Source organism: Pygocentrus nattereri, chromosome 7 (genome assembly GCF_015220715.1).
Source record: "Pygocentrus nattereri isolate fPygNat1 chromosome 7, fPygNat1.pri, whole genome shotgun sequence".
In the NCBI taxonomy this organism is placed as follows: Eukaryota; Metazoa; Chordata; class Actinopteri; order Characiformes; family Serrasalmidae; genus Pygocentrus; species Pygocentrus nattereri.
Window position 1 is genome coordinate 29,565,071 of NC_051217.1, and position 24,925 is coordinate 29,589,995.

General features: G+C 39.0%; 2 protein-coding genes across 4 annotated transcripts in view; both read left to right on the forward strand.

Moving 5' to 3' along the window:
- sema4ba (sema domain, immunoglobulin domain (Ig), transmembrane domain (TM) and short cytoplasmic domain, (semaphorin) 4Ba) overlaps window positions 1-4,164 on the forward strand; it is a 95,958-nt gene extending 91,794 nt beyond the window's left edge. For both annotated transcript variants that reach the window (XM_017711109.2, XM_017711108.2), the window contains exon 15: window positions 372-4,164. In XM_017711109.2, the coding sequence (XP_017566598.1) occupies window positions 372-1,147 (776 nt within the window). In that variant the 3' untranslated portion in view covers window positions 1,148-4,164. The remainder of the gene's footprint in view (window positions 1-371) is intronic.
- A 7,296-nt stretch (window positions 4,165-11,460) lies between these two features.
- On the forward strand, window positions 11,461-23,222 carry zgc:162879 (ras and EF-hand domain-containing protein). Of its 2 annotated transcripts, XM_017711091.1 has the most exons (17): window positions 11,461-12,094; window positions 12,997-13,149; window positions 16,720-16,810; window positions 17,312-17,407; window positions 17,602-17,679; window positions 18,317-18,432; window positions 19,279-19,347; window positions 19,687-19,768; window positions 19,871-19,941; window positions 20,027-20,240; window positions 20,320-20,421; window positions 20,803-20,947; window positions 21,061-21,142; window positions 21,539-21,653; window positions 21,771-21,884; window positions 21,991-22,067; window positions 22,842-23,222. In XM_017711091.1, exons 1-17 carry the CDS (start codon window positions 11,784-11,786, stop codon window positions 22,942-22,944), a joined length of 2,019 nt encoding a protein of 672 aa, XP_017566580.1. In that variant the 5' UTR covers window positions 11,461-11,783; the 3' UTR covers window positions 22,945-23,222. The 2 variants fall into 2 exon arrangements, with proteins under 2 accessions (XP_017566580.1, XP_017566581.1); XM_017711092.1 differs by lacking the exon at window positions 19,279-19,347.
- The last annotated feature ends 1,703 nt before the right edge of the window (window positions 23,223-24,925 follow it).

The following is a 24,925-nucleotide window of genomic DNA, read 5'->3' on the forward strand; positions in this document are numbered from 1 at the left end:
CACTTTTATCAAAGTACATTAAGTGATTCTGTACTGAAAATTATTTATAGCTCAGGATGAGGCTTAATACATGTCCAGGAAATCACCCTTAATGTGTTTGTGATAAAGTAACTGCTGCTGAGATTTTTCTGTACTTAGGCCTTCTTAATTCAGGCTGCTTTGAAAGTGCTATAGCAAGAACAAAGTGGAGCACAAAAGAACAAAAAGCAACTGTCATACTAGATAATATACAAGTTTGTTTTAGATATAGTATAGGTTTATTATTTAAACAGATATAATTGCTTGACGAAGTATAAGCAGCTGTTTGAAATTGTGACATTACTATTAATAAGTCAAATATTTTATAATCACTCACTCATATTCACCCACAGGTACCCCATCCTGTCAAGTGATCATAATTCCAGCAAACACATTTCGAGTGTTGCCCTGTAAGCTGCGCTCTAACCTAGCGGAGAGGCGATGGGAGTACAGCGATAGCGCCGGCCGTTTTCTCTACCCCGGCTCTGATGGGGGGCTAGTGGTGGTGGCCCAAGCGGACAGAGAGGAGTCGTACGAATGTTGGTCGGTGGAGAAGGGCTTCCGGCAACTCTTGGCCAATTACTGTGTGAAGGCGGAACCCCGGCACGAGAGCACCACCCTGATTGGCCGCTCCCGCACACCAATGGTGCCCAAAGAGGAGCCCATGATCCTTCCGGGCGAGGCTCGATCACCACAGACCGAAACCAAAACCTACTGGAACGAGCTGATCGTGGTTTGTGCTCTGCTCGGCTTCTCTTTGGTGGTCTTCTCCTTGTTCGTGGTGTACCGGAACCGAGACCGGATGAAGTCCATGCTGAAGGAGGGCGAGTGCCCCAACATGCAGCAGAAGAAGGCACGCATGGCACATGGAAAGCCCACAGAGAGCTTACCGCTGAATGGCAACAACATCCCGCCCTCCGTCTCGGATCACAAGGGCTACCAGACACTCCATGACAACTACTTCTGCAGCACACCCATACAAGAATGCTCCTCACCCGAGAACAGCAAGAGCTTCTCTGAATCAGAGAATCGGCCTCTGAACCTAAAGGAGAGCCACGTGGAGATATCACCCACCTGCCCACGACCTCGAGTCCGCTTGGGATCCGAGATCAAAGACTCTATCGTCTGAGACTCTACTTTCGAATAACGACAGCATTTGATGTGGTACAGAAAGGCTGCTGGGGAATAGACAGCACTGTGAGAGGGACACACTGAAAAGACTCCAAACTTATCACCATTGGACCATTTCATACCATCTTTGGTTTACTTTTTGCACTTTTTGTCCCCTCATTTTGTCTTGGTGGTCTGTCCACATTTTCCTCTCAGTCACTGGTAGTTCTGGAGTGCATTAAAGGTGCAACGATCTTCAATTAGAGCTGCGCTTAGATGCACCCAGAATGAACGTTGGCAATATGGCGAACTTTTTTGAGAACATTTATAGTATGGCCAATAGTAAGCCATGTAAGCCATGTTCCTGCCCATTCCGTCCTAATCATCCATTGGCATGTCATACGATGGGCTTAGGGGTTACCTGACACCTTCACATATACTTCATTGGTTGTGCCATTGGAGGATCATTAACTTCTCCTTTACACTGTCAACCTCTCCTTGGTGGAGTGATGGCAGGTTGAAGTGTGGACCACAAAATAGTGGAGCAGTCTGCCAAGTAAGGTGCCTAGGATCAGAGGGCGAGCCTTTGTTTAGTAGTAAATCACAATAGATAGCATAAGTCGTCTAATGTGAACAACCTTTGCTAAAAATAAAAAGCCTCACCATATATATGCAAGGCCTGTAGTTGTAAATCATCATGACCTCAGCTCAAGGCAGGCATACTATGCAAAGCACTGGAATTTTAGCAAGAAGAGGAATTCCATCTAGTAAAGCTAGCGTAGGGCACACAGCAGTTTTCAGTTTGCATTCAGCAAGAAGCCATGTTTTCAGTATTGCTTCTCAGAGATACACACATACAATCAAGTATGCAAGTGAGATTGAGGTGCTGTTGCGCAGTGAGATGTGACGAGTCCAAAGCCAAGACCCAAGCAGACAGGGCCCAAGAAGGCAAACGATACAAGGAGAGCGTTATGAGAAATGAAGGCAGAAAAGGCGAAAAGGACAAAAGAAAGTCCAGGTCCAAACTGCATAGTCCAGGTCCAGTCCGTGGCTAATGAGCCTGTGTCAGAGAAGAAACAGAGAAGATTCAGGAGAATTAGAGGCAGACGAGGAAAGTGACCAATACCAATAATAATCTTATATTTGTTTACAGAACCAAATCTATCGACTATTGTGCCAAATATTTAGACAACAAACGGATAAATCTCTCATTGGCTTACTGTGTGGCACAAGAGGTCTAAATTGTTTCAAAATTGTGAAGTGTACTTCTTTTATTCTAAAAGGAATAACTTTCATTCTATTCGTGTCCACTCAGCTGTATTTGCTGGAAATGTCTTTGCATTTGGGCTACGTTAGAATCATCCTGTACTCACTGTTCAAATGAACGTGTATAGTTTGTGCTTTACATTTGTTTCTCCTTCATTATGAAGTGCCACGTTTGCCATCCAGGAGCCAAGGATAGCCTAACATAGTCACTTTGGATGGGTGCACGGATCCTAATAACTCAGTCACTCGGGTGGTTAGAGCAGTTTGTTTCAAAATATGGACCAGAGCTTGGCTGCTAGAGAATAATGAGCAAGCGAACTGCCTAATAACAGCATATTGTAATAACAAAATATTAACAGCATACGTCATGTGCAAAAATACTTGTACAGTTAATAATACAAAATGTCTTCAAGGTTATTTTTTTTATTGCCATTTCAGTGATTATTCTTGAATATTGTGACCTAATAATTTTCCAAAGATGGATGTCATATTGCACCACTTTGAGGGTATTAATGTATGAGCTCAAACATTCGTTTTTTGTGGAATGTAGTGACAAATTCATTGAAAGTATTCCAAAACTATTCTTTAAGTAAAAAAAAAGTGTCTTATTTAAGTTTTAGCCTAGATGTTTCTATATGAGAGATCTAATTTGACGTTTTGACAAAGTGGCCATGCAGATATGCTACTGTGCTACTGACGGACTGCCATTGTAGTCACTTGTACATATGTATATTTCTACGATGTTCATGTGGGGCTGGTTGACGGGTTTTGTGTTCGAGGGAAAAAACCAAATGGCACAACTGCTGCTTTTCTTTCACAGAATGTTTAAAAGGCCTTAGTTCAAGCTAAACGGGGCTACAATGATTCTGTTGACAATTCTGTTGTAGAGAGTTTTTTTTTTTTTTTAAATGCCTTTAAGCTACGTTTTGTGAATCAAAGATGGTGTTTCTTTAACCATCGAACACATCATTGTAGCCTTTAGGTGTCAACACGCAATCACGCGAGTAGACTGCAGATCTCACACGCATGCCTCTTCTGAGGACACCGTAGAGTTCACACTGGCATGCTCGTGTAAAGAAAAAAAAAACTCAGAATTCATTGGAGCAAATGCCTTATGATTGTGGCCAGTAATTGCAAACTATTTTAGTTCGAAATGGCACGTTTCGTCATTTTGTTGTATGCAGTACCCAGATATGTCGAAAACCACTGTATTATGAATGATCATCTGTACAACAGTCCTCTTCTGGACTATGTCTCTACTGTGGATAGTGTATCTACACAAGTCCATAAAGGACGACCAATAATCTCTCTCTCTTACTCACACATCAGTGTAATGTTGTAAGCACAAAACAGTTGTAATGTATTTATATTTAAGATATTTAAGATATCTATTTTACATAAAACGCAGATTTTCTTCTAGAAATCATCTTCAGATACACGCAGGAGAATAAAGGTCATTACGAACAAACACACTCTCTCCAGTTTTTTCTGAGTAGAGTCCAAGAGCTACGGTCCACTTCAGTCTTTAAAACGCTCGATCCAAATTCATTCTTTATAACAGTGCACCGAGTCACACTGACTTCTTGTAAGTTAACGTCTTGTAAACTTTGTTGTAAAGGTGTATTTGTAAATTAAGCTGCCAATGTAAGAAAAGAACAACTGTTGTGAAATGTACTTTTTGTATTATACATCAACTACTGTTTCTGTTTTTATTATACTGTACATAAAAGCGCACTTTATTTTAATTTTTTAAATAAAAGAAATAAATCACTGAACGTTTTTTGAAGTTTTTATCCAAGTTCTTCATCTTGGACCACCACAGTATCTTTTAAAGTTAGCAAGCTTCTGACAAGGGACAAGCCATTAATCACTGATCCCTCATTGACCCCGTGCTAAACATTATGAAATAAACATGTTTCTTTGTATTTCCAAAATCGATGTTAGACCTTTTGGAGTGAAATGCTGTATATAAGTCGCAATGTAAGCATGAGGTGTATGTTTCATCGGGCAGAGCCTTTTACAAGGCAGTAGTGCATCCACTATACTGCTTTAAATTTGCATACATGAACATTTGCATTTGAATTGAAGTTTCTCTCGAGCTACCACCTTGTTTGTCAAGACAAAAGATGTAGACTGCTAAATGATTAACTCATTCATGTCCAACAACTACATTTAGTATGATAAAGGAAAAGGAAGTGGTTGTGGGGAGAGAGAATGGTGTTGTGGGAGAGTGAGCTCATTGCATGAAACCTAGCTACCATGATCATTTACAAGTTATGTCTTAACTGGTGATTCTGGCAAACAGAACCTGCCTGAAAGCTAGCATTAACTGCTAACTAACTTGGATAATACCTTGAAACGTTGTCTTTACAGTGGTGGTTCTGACAAACTTTCAAAGCTATCATTTTAGCTAGTCTAGTTCAGGCTTTAGCAGGCCTTTGAAACAGCACTGAGACCAGGAAATAAGTCATTTCTAGAAATAAGTGGAAATGAACACATTTTAAAATTTCTATCTCTTGTGCTTTTTTGTAATTAAGTAAATACTGATGTAAGTATGCATTAGCTCATACAGCTACACACCGAGCGAGGCTCTTTTTTCCTAGACATTTTGTATTTCAAATTGATACGATATCCATGCGTAATTAAATCATGGGGCTCTGTATATTTATATGGCGTCTGGGCTGAGAAATAGGTAGGAAATGTAACATCAGTGATTACACTTGGATACAGATGAATGTGCGGTTGGATGCAGTATGAATAGTACAGCTTCGATGGACAATATCTTATTGTACCAGTTGTCTGAAGAGGAATAAAATGCATTTATGAATCAGGGTAGTCAACAACTACGTGTAAGGTTTTTATGTAATAATGAAGATCCATCCATCCATTTTCTAAGCCGCTTCTCCATCAGGGTCGCGGGGGGGAGCTGGAGCCTATCCCAGCAGTCTTCGGGCGGAAGGCAGGATACACCCTGGACAGGTCGCCAGTCCATCGCAGGGCAGACAGACAGACACAGACAGTCACTCACACACTCACACCTAGGGACAATTTAGCACACCCAATTGGCCTGACTGCATGTCTTTGGACTGTGGGAGGAAACCGGAGAAGCCGGAGGAAACCCACGCAGACACGGGGAGAACATGCAAACTCCACACAGAGAGGACCCCGGTCACCCGGCCAGGGAATCGAACCCAGGCCCTCCTTGCTGTGAGGCGTAATAATGAAGATACTCAGTATTTTCCACAGTGGTCATGAAATGTACACAATTCTGAAATAAGAATAAATTAGTATCTGTTATAAAGCACATCACCACAATGCCAATCATAGTTACAGAAAGGTGTAAACAGCATGTTTCTATTTAGACCAGGAGGTCTAGCATACATTACTGTATACACTTGCATGTTAATAGTATATATTACTCTTTGGACCAGGGTGCTAAAAGATGTGAAGAGATGCAGTGTTCAGCTATACTTTGGATGAACATCAAACAGTAGCACATTTTCGATTATTTATTGCTTATGTATTGTTCATACTGTTATTCAGAGTGGATTTTCAGCAGTCACATGCCGTCTTCCACCAATAAAATTCTGTACAAAAATTTAAAAAGTTTAGCTGTACAAGTTGCAGTGCACTAAAAGAAAATCAAAATCTGAAATGTAGAACTGTTTGTCTTTACATCATTCAGACATTCTGTATCACAGAGGGCCAAAAGTAAAGATTTATAGGCCAAAGAAATGAAAAAGCAGCAGATGTTCTTTATCAGTGTAGACCTGACTTTTACTAACTGATAGTCCTCTATTTTTGGACTTTTTCAGTCTAAAAAGGAAAAGATGAATCTTCAAAGTGAGAGGTGAGAGCAACACTAAAGGAGGACAGATGCAGGGTCAATGTAACAGAATGAAATAAAAAAAGAATTTGGAAATAAATACTAATGGATAAAATGTAAGTGAGGAAAAACTACATTCTTTTCCTCACATATATACTCATGTATAAGTGTTGTCATTTAAAGATCCGTGAAGAATCCAGCATGTGCTTGAGTAAGTGACTAGTTTGAAAAAACAAACACAGCACAGCTCTGTATCTGCAGATATACACCAATATTATTCAGCCAAACCCACTAACAGAAGCTCAAACAGATCTTAGAAACTGACTCTCTATGTCTGTCTTTCTCTTGAGAAAGTCAATGGAAGCTTTCACATCTCAGGCTGCTCCAGAGTCTTCAGCATAGTAATGAGTCTGTGTTCTTGCAGAATTATTATTCAAAGCACGGCTGAGGCCTGAATCAAACAGCCCATCTGCTCACTGTGTGATACTCATATTCAGGTAGACTTACTGCCTCTGCTTAGATTTAGTCTCTTTTCTACCACAGTGACCCAGCCGGCCCTCTGGCCGCTTTTATTTGATTTAATTTGAGCAAGGCTGCCATCTTGTGGCAACCATGTACATTGAACTCACACAAATTTTATGAATAGCCTCTCACCAACTACCTTAAAGGGCAACTCTCTGATTTTTTTTCCCCAAATGTCTGCGTAATTCAGTCGCTGAGCTGTAAACGAGGTCATTCAGAGTGTTTTGTTGTGAAATAAATGGTTTAGTATGGAGAAACTGTGACTCGGATTTCTTTACAGTGGTGGTGATAGCAACCAGGTTGCTACATATCATGATAGTAAAATAATATTTCTCTGGGAACCTCACCACCATGAATGTGCTTTAAAAATATATTTTCATCTCAAAACTATCATAAAACAATGTCTTAAGGATCAGGTGTCATATTCGTAACCATTTCATGAAACAGTTTTCTGTGAGGGAGCTTTTAGAGTGACTAAACACTTCAGACGTCTAGTTTTCATCATCATTTGGTACCTTTCTTCATAAAGAACCGTTTCACATTAAACATATTCATTTTATGGAAAATTAGATTTTTTGTGGAATTCCCCTTTAAGCATGAGCGCTGCCTGCGCATTAGTACTGATAAATAGTTTAGTTCAGGTCATGTTTTGATGCACTTAAAAATGCAGGCAACAAGGGTACATAACAAGGGTACTGACCTTTTGAGCTTGTTCTTGCTTTTTACTGTTTGGCTACATGCTTTTTTTCTTTTAAAATTCACTTCAAGTGAAAAAAGAAGTCTGCAGTTGGTCCTAAAGCAAGAGATATTGTCAGAGTTTTTATTGTAATGCTTTAGCTTATTGAACTTCTGCCTTTTCCAGCCCTGATTTGGTTTTTCTTCCCTTTCTCAACAGCTGTGTCTCTTGGCAAAGATAAACAAGAACATAATTAGCAATTGCTGCTTACCAACTTGGTAACCCATCTGAAACATTTATTTCAGTCCAAATTGTCCAAAACTCAAAGGAAAAGGCATCTTCGTATATTTTACTTTTATATTTTACATTTTTAGAGTCTTTAAACACTCATTTTTCTTGTTTTTTATGCATTTATAATTTTTGTTTGGTTGTCTGTACCAAACTTTGTCCTATTATATCATTCATATTTAATTGACCGCTCTTTCTCTGTTAGAATTAAAGAGAATTTTTTTTCTTAATGTACCTTTAAGACAGATGTATGTACATGAACCCTGTTCTGACTGGCTGCCCTGCACTGTGCCTTATTGAAAAGTACTCCTTAGGACCTCAGCATTACTTGATGGTGCTAAACTGCTGTATACAAAATATGGAAGCATATCAGTATCAAAATTAAAATGAAAATGTAAAATGGCGACGTATTTACATGTTTGCTTTTCCATTTCCCACTCCGTTATGTAATGTTGAGGTCAAAATGCAAATCCAATACTGTTTTGATTTGCCATGTGGTGTGCTTGTATTGACATTATTTACACAAGGATTAAGATGCTTTATGAGAAGCTTTATTTAAATTAAATGTATTTCCACAGCTGCATATTGAGGCTAAATGTGATTGTGCAACAATTGTGTCATGGTAATTATTAAAATGTCATTTATCTTACATGCATTTTAACTCTCTAATAATGCACTGAAACTGCAAGCCAAGCTAGAAAGATGTGAAAATTCAAATGTAAATGGGAAACATTTACATTACATTAGGTGACATTTAACCAGAGAACTTACCGCTCTATTAAAGTTACATGGCGCTCCAAAGTGAGTCCAAAATGAAAGGGTTAAGGCCGTTAAGTCCATATAATAATTTTCAATATAAAGGAATACATTTATTACCCAAACACACACACACACACACACAAACACACACACACAGGCTTTGTTTCATAACCTGAGAACTGTGGCTGTGAGTGAAGCCAGATTTGGAGATTCCAGTCGATGCCATGCAGGGACATCTTTTACAAAGTGAGCATCACAGGTGGATATATTGCTCTGCCATCAGCTCACCTGCTAATACGCTACATGAACTGTGGAGGGCTGCAGAATTAGGTTACGCTAGCTAGAAGCCGTGATTAATACTAGCTAACACTATATTCCTAAACAAAGCTTCCTTCTGCTGGCTAACATGACCCAGCTCTCTGTGTCACACATACCAGTGAGTTTTGTAATATTAGTTTTTAAAATGAAAAGTAGAACATGCATTTGAATTTTGCTCTCTTTCCAGCTGGGTATTCTCTTTGATAATACAATTTAAGTGCATTTTTTAGAGAATAAAATTGCATATAAGATAAATTACATCTTAATTATCATTTTGACACAAGTATTGCATAACCATAAGCATTAAGCATGAACGTGCAGTTGTGGAAATACATTTTAATTTAAATAAAGCTACTCATAAAGCATCTAAACCTTTATGTTACTACCGGTATACCAAATGGCAAATTAAAATCGCAGCATTAAATCTGAATTTCATTTTGAGCTCAACATTACCTACGTGAGTGTGAAATGTAAATGCAGTGATACAACACATTGTCATTTAACATATAACATTTACATTTTAATTTTGATAATGATTTGTTTCCTTAGGGCAAAATAGGGGGGTATATTATGTAAATGGATTGTCTTGTGACATCATAGAAATAATGGATTCAGATTGGTCTGTTTTCGTAGTTTAGTTTCCACATGTGGACCGTTTGGATTGAGGAGCGAGTGAAATATTTTGAAACTGTAAATATTACACCAAAACTTTTTACTTCAAAAATGTCAGGAAACTTTGTTTTCCATGATGTGGCCCCTTTAAGAATTTTTAAGATTACATATAGCTATCAGCTATTGACTATTTAACAACTATTATTGCCACACATTGTTTATTATTTTTATGTGTTTGTTTGATTACTTGCCAGAATAAATCAAAGATTGAGTTACATCAGAGTTATAACCCCTTACTAATACTAATGCTTCCAACCAAAATGGACAGCTGAGCATTCTTCAATCAAGCTGCCTTGGCCTAATCACCCTTTACTGGTGTGAGGTTATCTCAGTGAGGTAAAAAGTTAACTTTGACTGCATCTTTTGTAAACACATGGATTCCATGATGGCTTGGGTGGAGCACACTATTTGCACAATGACTGGAAAGCTAAGTCAGACAGAGAAGAAAAAAAACTCTTTAAGCTTCAGCTGTATAACGTCTTGAGGCAGCGTGTCCCACTTCCAGACATGCCAGCCAAACTGCGATTCACAGTTTCACGTTTTTCTTGTACCTGAGTCACATCATTAGCTAATGATCAAGTCCTCTGTGAGCTGCATCAGGTGTGTTAGAGAAGGAAGAACTCTAAACTAGCCTCCTGCACAGGCATTTGGCAGGCTGTACTGAGAGCAGAGAATGATGTCATCGTACAGGCCTACAGAGTCTCCTTGTTTTCGGCTTTTGAAAGCAACATGGCGATTAAAAGTTTGGGATTCATTGTCAAACCACATGGCGTGAAGCAGGAATAGGACTAATTCTGTAACTTGATAGGTGGAGCTGCACAAATAACTCTCCAACAAAGGAGACGTACTTCTAGATAAGGAGCAGCCCACGCCTGAAAGGGAAATAAAGGAAGAGTCGACTGCTGAACTTGAGAGATCTTGTGGGTCTGCTGTTGTTAGAATTCGTTTTATTCTAATCCAGTTTCAAATACTTTCTAAACTGGCATTTCGACTTTGAGAAAGTCAAAAATGTTTAGCTTGGTGGTGATAGGAACCAGATGTCTGAAACATTAGTATCTCTAAAAGCTCCCTCCCTGTTTGAACATTATCAACATTACAGAACTCAGAAGACACATTAGGTTCCCTGATCATTTTGGATAGTAAGTAAAATAATATGATATTTAAAGTGTAAATACAACCATTTTATTTACTGTCCAAAACAACTACAGAACCAATACACAAGTCTTCTGGGTATTTACATGTAGCAGTGCTGATGGTAGAATAAAGGTAAATCTATGAAAAATGAATTGTATTGTTGCCTGCATGGATCTCTTCGCCCTGAGTATATTTTTAAAATACATGTTTTAAGGGAAAATTTGTCAATCATAAACTGTCATGAAACAGGATGTAGTGAAGGTGGACATGGAGATGGTTGGTGTAAAAGTAGAGGAGGCAGTGGATAGGGCAAGATGGAGGCAGATGATCCGCTGTGGTGACCCCTAAAGGGAGCAGCCGAAAGAAGAAGAAGAAGAAACTGTCATGAAACAGTAGTCTGAGATTTCGGGCAGTGCATAAAGAATCATTTCATACAGTTACTTTCTGTGAAGGAGCTTTTAGAAGCATTAAACTCGTCAAACGTCTGGTTCCTATCAGAGCTGACTGTGAATAATTCTGAATAATTCAGTTTCAGCAACAGAGCATTTCACACCTATTAACTACTCTGAACATTATTATTTATATGTGGTATAGAGTTTTTCAAAAATCAGTGTAATTTCCCTTTAGCATGGCAGTCAGTGGGTGCGTTCCCCTAGCGCAGCTGGCAGATATCTAAACCATCCTAATGAGAAAATCGTCTGCGTTTGTTTTGGAAATCGCAGGACGCGGCAGAACTGCGTTAATCGGGCGCAGCCGCTGCTTGGAGCGCCCATTAACGCCTCTACCTGCTGGTGACCCCACCCCCTTCTCGCGACTCCTTCAACCGCCCGCCAATCAGCTCGAGAGAGGAGCAGTTCACAGGGAGGTGATAGGCACCGGGCGCTCTTTCATATCTGTTCTCACTTTGTTTCGCTCACAGGCTGTGAGGGTTTGGTGTTCTGTGCACTTTTACTTGTTGATTATGGCTAAAAGATGAAGACCGGTTAAAGCTTTTGCCTGTTCGCACTGTTCTTGTCGTGAAAATCAGCGTGGTGAGTCCTGAAAAGAGAAAAGACTTCCACAGTGTCTCTTTCTCTCTCGCACGCGCGCGCTCTCTCTCTCCCCCTCTTTCTTCTTTGAGGAGTTGACCTCAGTCCCTGGATGTTGCTTGTTTAACTAGCTTACTGGTTTCTGGAAGCTGAACAGTCTGAAAAGATGGACACCCCGGACCTTCGTAGGTTGTTTTCGGCTTGTGATGGAAATAAGTCGGGGAGAATCGAGTATGAGGATTTTATCAGTGTTTGCCGAGAGCTTAACGTTCAGGCCGGCGACGTACGAGCTCTCTTCAACAAATTCGACGTGGACGGAGATGGATGTATTAATTACAACGACTTCTGTTTGAGCTTCAATCAAGTGTCTGAAACTCTGAACCTGGCCTCGCTGGGGAGCAGCGGGCAGAGTCAGACGAGCGCCTGGGACGAGTTTGAAAACACTCTGGACGGAGATGTGGCCTTCTACTTGGGAAGGTATGTCACCAAACCCAGTTACTGCTACTAAATACAGGAAAATGCCATTTCACCTGACTCCTCAACTCAGATGGGCCTCTTTTTCAGGATATGATATGACTAAACTTTACTCGAAGACTTTGAGCACAGCGATGTGACCCGGGCTGCTTCAACAATTAGCTGTTTGTTTTAATCCACATTGTGGCCTTTGGGTCGCCCGTTACCTTATTTTGCACGTATGTACGTCATATGAGTAACAGTTCAAGCAACCTTGTAACCTTGGAGGCACTTCTAAGTTCATAATCTGAACTCCAGAAGAGCGGTTTAGCTCTACTGAAAGCTGACAGGTCAAACCCTACCACCTTAAGTTTTAGCTGGAATGTAAATGTAGTCAGAGCCAAAACGAACTTGATGTGCAGTCGCTCAGCACTGCAGCATACATTAGTATTGGATCAGTGACGTCATTCTCTGCGTGTGCATTTTTTAATTAGAAAAAAATTAATGCACATAAAGTGACAGCTTTCATAATTCAATGTTACTATTCACTTTCACTGTGCTCTCAGAAGAAACTGTCCATTTCAGAGTACAAACTGCAGTGGTACCTTCCAGTGTATGTCAGTACAGTACCACGTTCTGTCACGTTGCGGTTCTGCTTTTTAAGTTGCGTTGACTCCATACACCCTGTCTTGACTCCATGTTTCTATTTTATAAAGTTAAGTATAGATATGCCTCTTTCTCCTGGGAAAGTGAACGTAGTCTGCCTTTAAAACCCACTCAAGGTACACAGTTGGGCCTGTTTTTGAGAGTAAATTTACACTGTTTGCTCTTTGGGGGACTAAAATTTGCCTGAACACTAATTTTTTCTTAATATACCTGGTGAGGTCTGTGCCATGTGCGTTCTCATCTCTCTCTCATGTTACTAGGCTAGGGGATCCTCTGAGCGAGCTGTATCAGCAGATCCACTCTACATCAGACATACTTTTACTGCAACAGTATGAGGATCTGATCAAAGCTCTCGTGTTGGAGATCAGAGAGCATCGGATGGAGAGCGACCAGTTGGAGACCAGTCTGAGACGGTAAGAGCTGGGCCCAAATGCACTTTACTAAAAAAAAAAACATTGCTGCATATGAGGCTAAGGTCGCCATGCTCAGTGCCAAACATTGGCGAGAGGGGTCTAAAGCCATCATTGGTCTGTAGAGCAGTGGAACAGCATTCTCTGGAGTGATTGGGCCCCATCCAACATCTATAGGGTGAGTTGGAGTGGTGTTTGAGGTCCAGAACGAATCCTCGAACATCACCACCTGACCACACTAATGACTGTGTGACGTAATTCAAAGAATTACCTCTCACCTGTTTTCCTATACCTAAAGTAAAGCTTTTCCAGAAGTGTAGAGGCTGTTATTGTATCAAAGAGGGCAAAAAATGTCCCATTTATATCTTTATAATTAAATACATTTATATTAAAATGTTGGATGAGTCTACAATCTTTTGGACATGGTGCATCGTTCTGATCCTAGTTAACATGGAAAATTTAATTTCTTTATTGTAGTATAAATGTATGGCATGGACAAAAACACTTGCATAAGTACATAATAAATATTCCTTGAAATGTTCACATGTAAGACCCTGAACTTTATTTAGTGGGATTTTGCACCATTCCAGAGAGAATCCTCCAGTTGTTTGAGGGATGCTGTTCTGTTTTTCTCAAAGATTTAGTGATGTCTAAATTTGACTATTAGGGAAGTGATGAAAGGTGTTTGACTCTTGGGATTCATGAAACCATACCAGATTTTCTTTAGCAAAATGTATGGTAAATTTAATGAGAGAATAGTTTCATAAAGACTCCCCCACAATGTCTGCTCATATCATCATGGATCCATTGGCATATTTTGTCACTTAACCTGTTCCAAATGTAAATACATTTTGATGTAAGGAGAAGGAAGAATGACTAAACTGTCTGTAGTTTATCTATTATTTTTTGTTTGAGCTTCCATGAAGTACTTTTTCAATGCATAATATAGTAATTTGAGTTTCTACGACTTGCACTTGTATAACTTCTGCTATTTTGTTTGCTGCTTGTGTTTTGATCTGCTTGTCTATTATTTAAGAATGAATAATGAGCCAAAAGAACAGAGACTGTAAATTTTACAGAAACATACTAGGGATGGGGGGTCTCTCGTTACGAAAAATGCTTTTGAAGGAATTGGCTGAAAGGTGATTCACTGTATATCCATTTTTCCTTATTTAAACATATGTATGTAGTTCAGTCTATTGTCCAGTAGATGGAGGTGAGGAAATCCAGTTGACACTTCTGCATTGTCCATTTGTTGACAACGTCATCAGTTGTCATCAGCAACTTTTATGTAAACAGACGAGACAAGGTTTTCTGGCCATATCCAATATGCCGCCTCCAGCTGTGGTGATCTCACTTGTATGTCACATGACAAGACAGGTAAATCGTATTTAAAATAGCTTGAAAAAAATAATCAGGATGGGTTTTCCTGCTTTGTCTCCATTCAATAGCAATAATGGTATATCACATTGACATTTGCCATTCATACGAAGGAGAGTGAAAAGCATGGGCGCTCGCAATTCATTCACAACTTAAGTTTAACGCATCAATCAAACGAGTCACAGAATTAAAAAAGAGCACAAACAAAAAACTACATCACTTCATTAACAACTACTAGCAGTGCTCTGCAGATGACCCTGCCAGCCTACGTTGACGGCAGTGGAGGGGAAACTTCAGCTCCTCACTGCTTAAATACATTTAGGGCATCATATGCCTTCGAAGAGGGGGGCAATTATTTATTATCACCCCAAGAATTCTGAACTTTTTTTTTTCTTTGAATTTTCCCGTTCCACCTTAAATGGTGCATCAACCTCGGGTACCAGAATGTAGTTGCTGCACCTTTTAAGGTGGAACGGAAAAATTCGCTAGGTAGCGACTGAGACATCAGCTTATTACTAGTGATTTTTATGCGTGTTATGAAGGAAATGACCACAAAACGCTATTACAATGGTTAGCTTGCAATACAACGGCTTTTTAGCAGAGAAAACATTTACATTTATGTGTCTCTCTGGTTGCTTGTGCAGCCATCTTGCTGATGATTCGCATAGCATTCTGGGAATTCTCATAACACGCCGTTTGTAGTGCGTCTCTGGGGAAAAAAAAAGGTTTGAAGGGCCATGTAGCCATGGGATTGGGCCATACTGCACTAATGAGTGCACTTCTAATGCTATATACATTACTTTTACACACTATTTAGTGTGTTAATATGTGGTTTGGGACCCACATCTTGCAAAGATGAACCTTCTTCATACAGTGAGCCGTACAGTGAGTCATGTCCTCTTCAGATGTTCCAGCATGAGTTTAGCTCCCGCACTTTTGAGGATTTTGTTCTTGAGGCTGCCATTGCACTGGTGTTTACTCTTCTGTGAGCAGTAATGTCAAAACGTTCCTAGTGAACATGACAGACACGTAATGAGGTCACCAATTAATCAACGACTAAATTAGTTGCCATTATTTCACTGATTTTAGTTAACTAAGTCGAATAATCATTGCTCCCCTAGTCTAGACAGACTGTGTGTGACAAACTGTTGATGTTCAATGTATGTTACAGCTTTATGTGCCGCAGCCTTTATTTATAGGTACACAGTCAATATGCCATAGTGTTTAATGCGTGTGTGTTGTCATGGACTGGAAATACAAATACAAACTTTTTTTGTTTTTCTGGTAAGTAGCCTACTCTGTATTTCATGCTCCAGAGTTTGCTTTCTAATAGATGGAGGACATAAGGAAGAAGGAAGTTTAAAGCTGGTGTCAAGTTGCTAAGCCTGTGTCCCCTTTTCATCTACTTTAGTTACCATGATCTCATTGCTTGTATATAAAAAAAAAAAAAAAAAAAAATCAGGAATATCAGACTAATATTGAATCAAGATGCTGCTGTGTAAGTATGAGTAAAGTAATTGCAGAAGTTGCACATGTTTACATATTTAGTTACATATTAGGGGGGGGGGCAGCAGAGGTTGTAGTAGTCAATGTGCTTCTTTATGTAAAGTTTACCATTACCATTTACCACTGCATGTAAAATGCAGATGTGTAGGTTCACTGGCCATTTTGGATGGTAAATAAAGTGGCTATATTTTGTATTGTACATGGTTATCCCTGGTTTGTACAACCCCATTTCCAATTAAGTTAGGATGTTGTGTAAAACCTAAAAAAAAAAAACAGAATACAATGATTTGTAAATCATTTTCAACCAATATTCAATTGAATACACTACACAGAGAAATCTATCTAAAGTTTCACATCAAAGCACTCTGAAGAACAACAATTAAATTGTAAAGCACATTTCAAATGTCATTGTAATTCCCCTTTAAGACTGAAGAAGAATGAATTCTTGGCACTGGTTTGAAAGTCTTCTGGTTCCCCCCCGCCCAGTCACCTGGTGATTCTGAACCTGAGATGAATGTTTAACCTGAAAGAGAGAAATTCCACGCATGGAATATATGGAAATGGAGTGATTTACAGGCAGTGCTTTGCCCCTCTTCTAACTTCTTATTTGATAAAGATGTGGGTAGTCTCTTGAAATGCAGTGTAAGGTATTTGGTGAGAGAGGTCTTTTCTTGCCAACACTTACAGGACGGAGGAGATGGCAAGCACTCAGATAGCTGAGTTTGAGGAGGATTTGCAGCAACAGCTCAACCGCTTGGAGAAGAGAGTCCGTGAGGAGGTGAGCGCAAAATACTACCTCATTAAATGATCAGAAATGTCGCATGTAAATCCTTCTGTTAGAATAGTTGCAAGAACAGACTGAAGTTTCTCAAAGAAAATAAAATGAAGATGCTGATTAGGAAAAGACAAAATAATGTTTTATGTGAAATTCATGACTGTCTAAATTGCAGTGCTTAAATGCTATTGGGGCATCTCTGAATTCCAGTTGAAATAGCATTACTGTGTGTTTTAGAATGATTAAGCTTTTGGATTACATTTGTTTCCAAAGTAGAAGAACCTATATCTAAACGTGGATGTGTAGGCATGTAATGAAGCTCTGCTTTCTACTTTTATTCAATTGTTTACCTGCATTCCTGAAGCTTAGGGGGTAGTTTTAGCAGTAATGCCGGCTAGTTAGGCTCTTTCCTCACAAAGGCTCCTCTATGGTGTGTTGTAAAGGCCTCTTTATTAGACTATGTGTGTATGAGAGAGCTGGACTTCTCGGGTTTCGCTTATACAGGAGCAGAAGAAAACTGAGGCAGCCATTGCCATGCTCCAGATCAAACATCAGAATGAACTTGCCGACTTGCACGCAGCAGTGGAGAGGCTTACACAGGTTAGAGGAACAGCTTCTGTGTATGATAATTAAATGCTTTGAAATTCCTTTGTATGCTATGCCTTTTTTTTATTCTTCAACTGCTCGGACATCTATAAAGTTAAGTTAAGTTAAGTTAAGTTAATTAAATCATGAAGTATTCATATTTTACTGTGTAGTTACTGAACTGAAAGACTTCCACATTTTTCATTCAGTATCAAGAGGAAGCAGAGCTGAACAGCCCCAAAGAAGATGTCATCAAATTAAGAAAACAAATGCGGGAGATGACGCAGGTATGGAAGAGTGGTGCTCTACCAAATTGGCATTTACTGTACACATCCCAGTAGTGCATTAGATTGACCTGGATAATTTTGAGTGTATTGTTTGAGGTCTCAGCTGATTTTAGCTTGGCATTTCCATTGCTATTTCATTGTATTGCTTTCATATATCACTGTAAACCACTTAAAAAAGCAAAGTAGAAACATCTACTGACAGCATCCAAGTCTGACTTTATAAATCAGCTTTAGGAGACCTTTTCGTATTAAACACGGTAGTACGAACTTTTCTTTTGCTTAGAGTAACATTGGAAATGACTGGACAGTTAACTTGCTCAGATGTTCCAGGATTGTTATTCCTGTGTTCTCTAGTCATGTTCCACCAGTCTTAATTTTCTATTTCATAATCCATGAAGATTAAAAATAAAGCCTAGCACTGTAACATGACCAGCACTCTGAGCAGTATTAAAAACACAAGTTTCTGGGAATTTTGTTCCATGTCATGGCTGATCAGTTACTTTTAAGGAAAAAAGTGAATTTAGATGACTTTTTTTTTTTTTTTTTTTTTTTTTCCCCCCCTTGGAACCATTCTTTCAAACTCCTGGAAAGATGTGATTTGAAATGTAACATCTCTCTCCCTCTTTCTTTTCTCTAGGAAAATGAAGAGCTGAGAAGTTCTCTTCTGAAGGCTCAAATGAGCATTTCTGTTCTGCAGGTAGAGTTGGACAAGCTGAAGAATGCATATGCTGATGAGAAACTTCAGCATGAAAGGTGAGAGGAGATTAAGTGTATTGAGTGGGCATTATATTTTAATGTAATGCTTGAGTTTCCCTTTTAATTCAAAATGCACCAATTGGTGTCCATTTTCTTACCTAGTGTAATGGTCTAGGTAAAGTATTAAATGGTCTTAAGATCATTGTGCTTCTTAAAGGAGCAGTCAGGCCAAAATTAAACAAAATTCCTTGATTTGAAACTGTAGTGGTGCTCGAAAGTTTGTGAACACTTTAGAATCTTCTGAATTGCTACATAAATCTGACACAAAATAATCTTATCTTCAACTGGGACATCAGATTAAGAGAACTTAATAAAATAAACAATGCAAGCAGTTATATAGTTTTTTCATTCATTTATTGAACAAAGTGAGCCAACATTTATAAATGTCTGTTGGCAAAAATATCTGAATTTCTAGAACAGTATTCCTAGTGTCCGAGTGTCACATCAGTTACTGAAAACTGAGGATCAGTTACTTTTTTCAGCAGACATTTAATGTTGGACCACTTTGTTCAATAAAAGAGTTGAAAAAAAAATAGTTTTAATTTGGGTGGTTGGCTCTCTATCTACTGTAATGACTCGGATGAAGTTTTACTATTACTGAGTTGACCCTTTTGCTTTGGCATAACTGGCTGTTATCTGTGCTGTGACTTCTGTGACCACTAATGCGTGCTTGGCTTGCTTTATTTAGTTGAGTATCAGGAAAATCCTCTGAACTGTCTAAATGCTCTAAACTGGTTAGGAATTCCATAGATATTATATAGATTAGATGGAGATTTATTTGGTGAATTTGCATAGTACACATGTAATTTTGGGGGGGGAATTATGCTCTCTTCCTCCCCACAGAGAAAGCAGTGACCTTAAAACAATGGTAGTTGAATACCAGTCCTACGCTGGCCATATTGAACTCCTCCAGTAAGTAATGAAGCTAAGTTGGTTACTGTCGGTCAAAAAAGCATGCATCTTCAAAATGGTAGTTTTATAGGACAGAAAAACGTTATTCACTTTTAATATAATTTAAGGTAAAGCAATTATATTCCAGGGAATTTTGGAGTATTTCTTCTGGCCCATTCCTATTACGTTTTCACACAATGTTAAAGGCAGCTGTTGTGCTATAATGATATAGAAAAATCTCAGAAAATGGAGATTGTGTGGGTTTTTTTTTTTTAAACCTTGATGTAATGAGGCTGATATGAATCATGTGTCTGTATTTTGACTAATTGCATCTCCCTTCACTCCTTTCTCTGGCTTCAGGGAAATGAATAAAAAGTTGTACGACAGTAATGATGGGTTACGTTCTGCTCTGGCCAAGGACAGTGCTTCTTCCAAGAGGCAGGTAAGTGTCGCCTGCAGAATTCCATTTGAAAAATACTGTTAATTTCTTATGTTTGGTTTCCAATCAAGTTCAACATTCAGCTTATTTCTCTCTCTTCCACAGCTTTCCCCCAGAAATGAAAAACCTCCTAGAAAACTGAAACCACTTCGGCAGAGTACGATAAATCAGAATAGGTACCTACTGTTATGTTTTCAGATTTCATATCGGAACCAGATTAGCCCTGATGATCTAAACGGTCATGGCGTTTTGTTCTTTAAGCTTTGCTAATGAGGAAGATGACATGGCTGTAGATACCACCAAAGACAAGTTCTCGCTTGTAGCCCGCTGGGCGGATAAGTATCTGGACAGCGGCGTTTCCTTACAGACGGACACAGACCGCATGTCGGGCAGCAATTATGATAGCGATGAGAGTCAGGACTCTGTCGAGACTGCGGAGCATCAAAGCTTCTCCTACGTTCACTCTGAAATGGGGGTAAAGTCTACTTTAAGGCATTACCTACATTGTTAAATGTGTTGAATTTCTTGTGGTTGAATCCCCCATCCTGTTTCAGATGTCGGATTTGAAGTCTGAGATGAACGTGTCGGTAGCTCCCAGCAGAGTCAGCTCGTTAGCCTCCTCTCTGAGACGACGACTCTCAGCTTTTCCTGTAAAGGTATTGCAAGTGACATTTGGTCTTCAGGGTGTAGTCCTAATATTCAGTTGGGTACATCTACTTATGTATTGCATTCTAGTCATTGCTGTTATTTTTACATTTAAAAAACGGTCAAAGTATAGTCACTAGGTTTTCTTTTGACAGCAATGAAGTAATCAGTTCTCAATATGAAAGGTCAGCTTTGTGCCTTTTAAGACTAAGATTACATTGCTTCCAGAGTAGCTAAACATTTAACTGTTGCACTACATCAGCAAGACTTGAATAATATAAAGAAAGCAGTCATTTAGGGGTTGTTTGTTTTGTATTAAAAGAAAAAAAAAACATTAAGAATGATCCCATGAACCCTTTTCTGCTAATAAATTGAATTTCTCTGATTTGCAGCAAACTGAAGCAGACTTGTTTGATTCTGATGGGTCTGCTCCAATGTACCGCTTGGTGCTGGCGGGGGATGCAGGGTCAGGCAAATCTAGCTTTTTACTGCGTCTGAGTCTGAATGAGTTCAGAGGAGACATGCAAACTACTCTCGGTAAGTTTTTTAAGTATGCTTAGTGTTGCATGTAGTTTACATTGTGTTCATTTGCATAATTGACAGTGGAGTATGCTAAGTGAATAACAACGGGGAATGACTGCTGATCCTAGGGGTTGATTTTCAAATGAAGAAGATGCTTGTAGACGGAGAAAAGACGAACCTTCAGATATGGGATACTGCTGGGCAAGAGAGGTATGCATACATCTTTTTATCTAGAAATAAATTAAGTATTGCTGAGTTATTAAACCTATGGAAGTTGCAGTCACATCAAATGTTCAGTGTTGCAATTACTGTTCCAGTCTACCTGAGCAGTGCAAACACTGACTGTCATGTGACAAGGTCACATCACAAACTTTAACAAGGGGTGCAACACTGTTTCCCTCTGAGCTCCAGTGCACAACAGTAGCAGCACTGTAACTTCATGGACCCCTATTTGAAGCCACATTTTAGCCCATTATGCTCCCTTTTATACACGCATTTGGATATAAATCCCTTTTCAAGACCACCAGCTTTACAAATAATGTTCTTGTGGATGTATATTTATAAAAATCTCTAAAAGGAGTCATTTTTCCTTTTAACTTCGAACAGGTTTCGCAGTATTGCCAGATCTTACTTCCGCAAAGCCCATGGGGTGCTACTTCTTTACGACGTCACTTCAGAGAGCAGCTTTTTAAATGTCCGAGAGTGGATGGAGCAGATTCAGGTATTTCCTTTGTGTGTTCACTTTTTCCTATCAAACTGTAAATGTTCTTTGTGTCAGTGCCATTAGTGCAAAAAAAAAAAAAAGAAGGGGGAAAAAAAGGTTCCCTTCATCTCTCAGGAGTCCACGGATGGGAGTATCCCCCTGTGTGTGATTGGGAATAAAGTGGACATGAGAGCAGAGAGGCCTGAGGGAAGTTGTGTGAGTTCTGCCCAGGGGGAGAAACTTGCTATGGTGAGGTGGTTTCTTTATATTTGAAAAGACCGAAGTTATTCTTATTCTACTTCTTTTTAAATTAATTAATTTATTTTTTAAAAACCACCAATCTTTGTAACTGCAGACTTACAACGCTTTGTTCTGTGAGACAAGTGCCAAAGAAGGTACCAATATAGTGGAGGCAGTTCTGCATTTAGCGAGGTAAGATGTTGAGTGTTTGTGCTTAAAGAAGTGTTTTACATAAACATGCTAATATTTGCTAATAATGAATAGTTATGCAAATTGGATCGTAATGGTTTGTTAGCTCTAGCCTTCATTCAGTTTTACCCATATTGTCATTTTGGCATCTTGTTAAGCTTAAATGCAAATTTCACTGTTTTTATTCGTTTAATTTTTGGTGCACCTGTACATCAAAAAAACAATGATTTGTAGTTAACTAACTCAAACTATTATATAATCTATAATACAGATAATTAAATTAGAAAGTGACAGTAATACTAATTACATGTACATGGAAATACAGGACAAAATGGGATTTACTTGTTTTACATCCATTTGGTGCAACAAACACTGCAACCATTTAGTGTAATGTAAAGACCACTACTATACTATACACTATGCATTTGTCATAATACTGACACCACACAGGAAATGAATATAAAACAGAGGCCTTCTTTGGGTACTGTTGGATTGTAATATAATAACCTGCATGTACCTCTCAGGCATGAAAGCCTATTTTAAGACTATTGCTAAACTCTTTCAAGTACCTTGCAACGTATTTGTAACGATTACTTGACTCTGTGAGGGAACTTTGAGGCATTAAACTCTTAAGACATTTGGTTCCCATCACCACTGCTGTGAACAGTTCTGACTCTGTAAATTTCTCTAGATTCTGAGTGATCTCTGTTAATTAATATTTTTATCAAATATTGAGAAGTCAAAAGTTCAGTTCTAAAGCTTGACTTCTTCTCACAGAGAGGTTAAGAAAAATGCCAAACTGAGACGGAAGTCAGAGTCCCAGGTTAAGCTGAGTCTAAATGGAGGAAAGAAGGCACTGAGTAACTGCTGTGGAGTCTGACCATGACTGCTCATCACACAGCCGTGCACATAAAGGAACGTTTACTGAATTAACGTCTTGATTTAAAGGCTGTTTTTTATATATGTTGTAATCGTTTAAGATGCAAAGCTATATTTTAAGCGCGATTTGATGATCACCCCTTAAGTGGTGCTTTATGTGATTTTTGTTTTAAAGTTTTAAACAGATGCAGAGCACTTTGATGGTGTAGTTCACGAGGGCTTTTGTCACCGATCATATATGTTTAACAAGATCAAATTCCATTTTCACTTTAGGATGGGGTCAGTATTTATTTTTGTTTTATGTTGTAATTTTACATGTATTAAGTTTTTGTATAAATATTGATGTGACATGGAAAAATAAAAGGTATTTATCATATTTGACTTGCTCATCTTTTCTAATCCTGCATAAACACTGAAGCTATTCAGAGTACCTTGGTGCATAGAGGCAAGGCACGAAGTGGTAGGCCACGTAAAATGACACAGCGGATGCTGAGGCGCATAATGCGCAGATGTTGCCAACTTTCTGCAGAGTCAATCACTACAGTCCTCCAAACTTCATGTGGCTTTCAGAATACCTCAAGGACAGTGTAGAGAGCTTCATGGAATGGGTTTCCATGGCTGAGCAGCTGCATCCAAGCCTTACATCACCAAACGCAATGCAAAGCATTGAATGCAGTGGTGTAAAGCGCCACCACTGGACTCTAGAGCAGTGGAGATGTGTTCTCTGGAGTGATGAATCACGCTTCTATGTCTGGCAATCTGATGAACGAGTCAGGGTTTGGCATTTACCAGGAGAATGGTACTTGTCTGACTGCATTGTGCCAAATGTAAAGTTTGGTGCAGGGGGGATTATGGATTGGGTTTTTTTTTTTTTTTTTTTTCTCCAGGAGTTTGGATCGGCCCCTTTAGTTCTAGTGAAAGGAACTCTTAATGCTTCAGCAGACAAAGAGATTTTGGACAATTTCATGCTCCCAATTTTGTGGGAATAGTTTGGAGATGGCCCCTTCCTGTTCCAACATGACTGCGCACCAGTGCATAAAGCAAGGTCCATAAAGACATGGATGAAGGAGTTTGGTGTGAAAGAACTTGACTGGCCTGCACAGAGTCCTGACCTCAACAGACCTCGATAGAACACCTTTGGGATGAATTAGAGCAGAGACTGTGAGCCAGGCCTTCTTGTCCAACATCAATATCTGACCTCACAAATGCACTTCTGGAAAAATGATCAAAAATTCCCATAAACACACCTAAAACCTTGTGGAAAGCCTTCCCAGAAGAGTGGAAGCTGTTGTAGCTGCAAAGGGTGGGCTGACATCATATTAAACCCTATGGATTAAGAATGGGATGTCACTCAAGTTCATATGTGTATGAAGGCGGATGAGTGAATACTTTTGGTAATATAGTGTATTGTGGTTTTAAAAAAAGGCAGTAGTGCTCTTTTCAGTGTTTATGAATATACAAAAATATAAACCTAGCATAGGCTGCAACCTGGAGATTTAGGTCTCACTGATACTGAGCTGGTGATTGTTAATGCATTCCTGACTTGGAAATGTTTTCAGTAAATAACTGTCTTACACCCACCTCCTCGGGGTCTGAAGCAGGTGACCCAGAGAACACTGCAATATAATCTTTCCCAGAGTTCAATAAGTGAGAGTCTGTGAAACTGCATTAGAAACTGTAAAACACATAACTCATGATATTTAAGGTCGTTAGGTTTTTTTTTTTTTTAATTATATACTTTCTTTAAATTCTTCACGCAGCTGGTAGTGGTAGCCTTTTTGGAGCATGTTTCACATTTTGACAAGCCTGGAACATATTTTCTGTCTACAAATACTAAATTGTGTTTTGTATAAATAGTTGTCAATAACATTTTTTGTAAAGTAGTAATTTAAAAACAGAACCACGTATGACAAAGAGAAAATATGGAATGTTGTGAAATTTCACGTGTCTTTAAAAAGGCTAATTTATAGTGTGCGCAGATG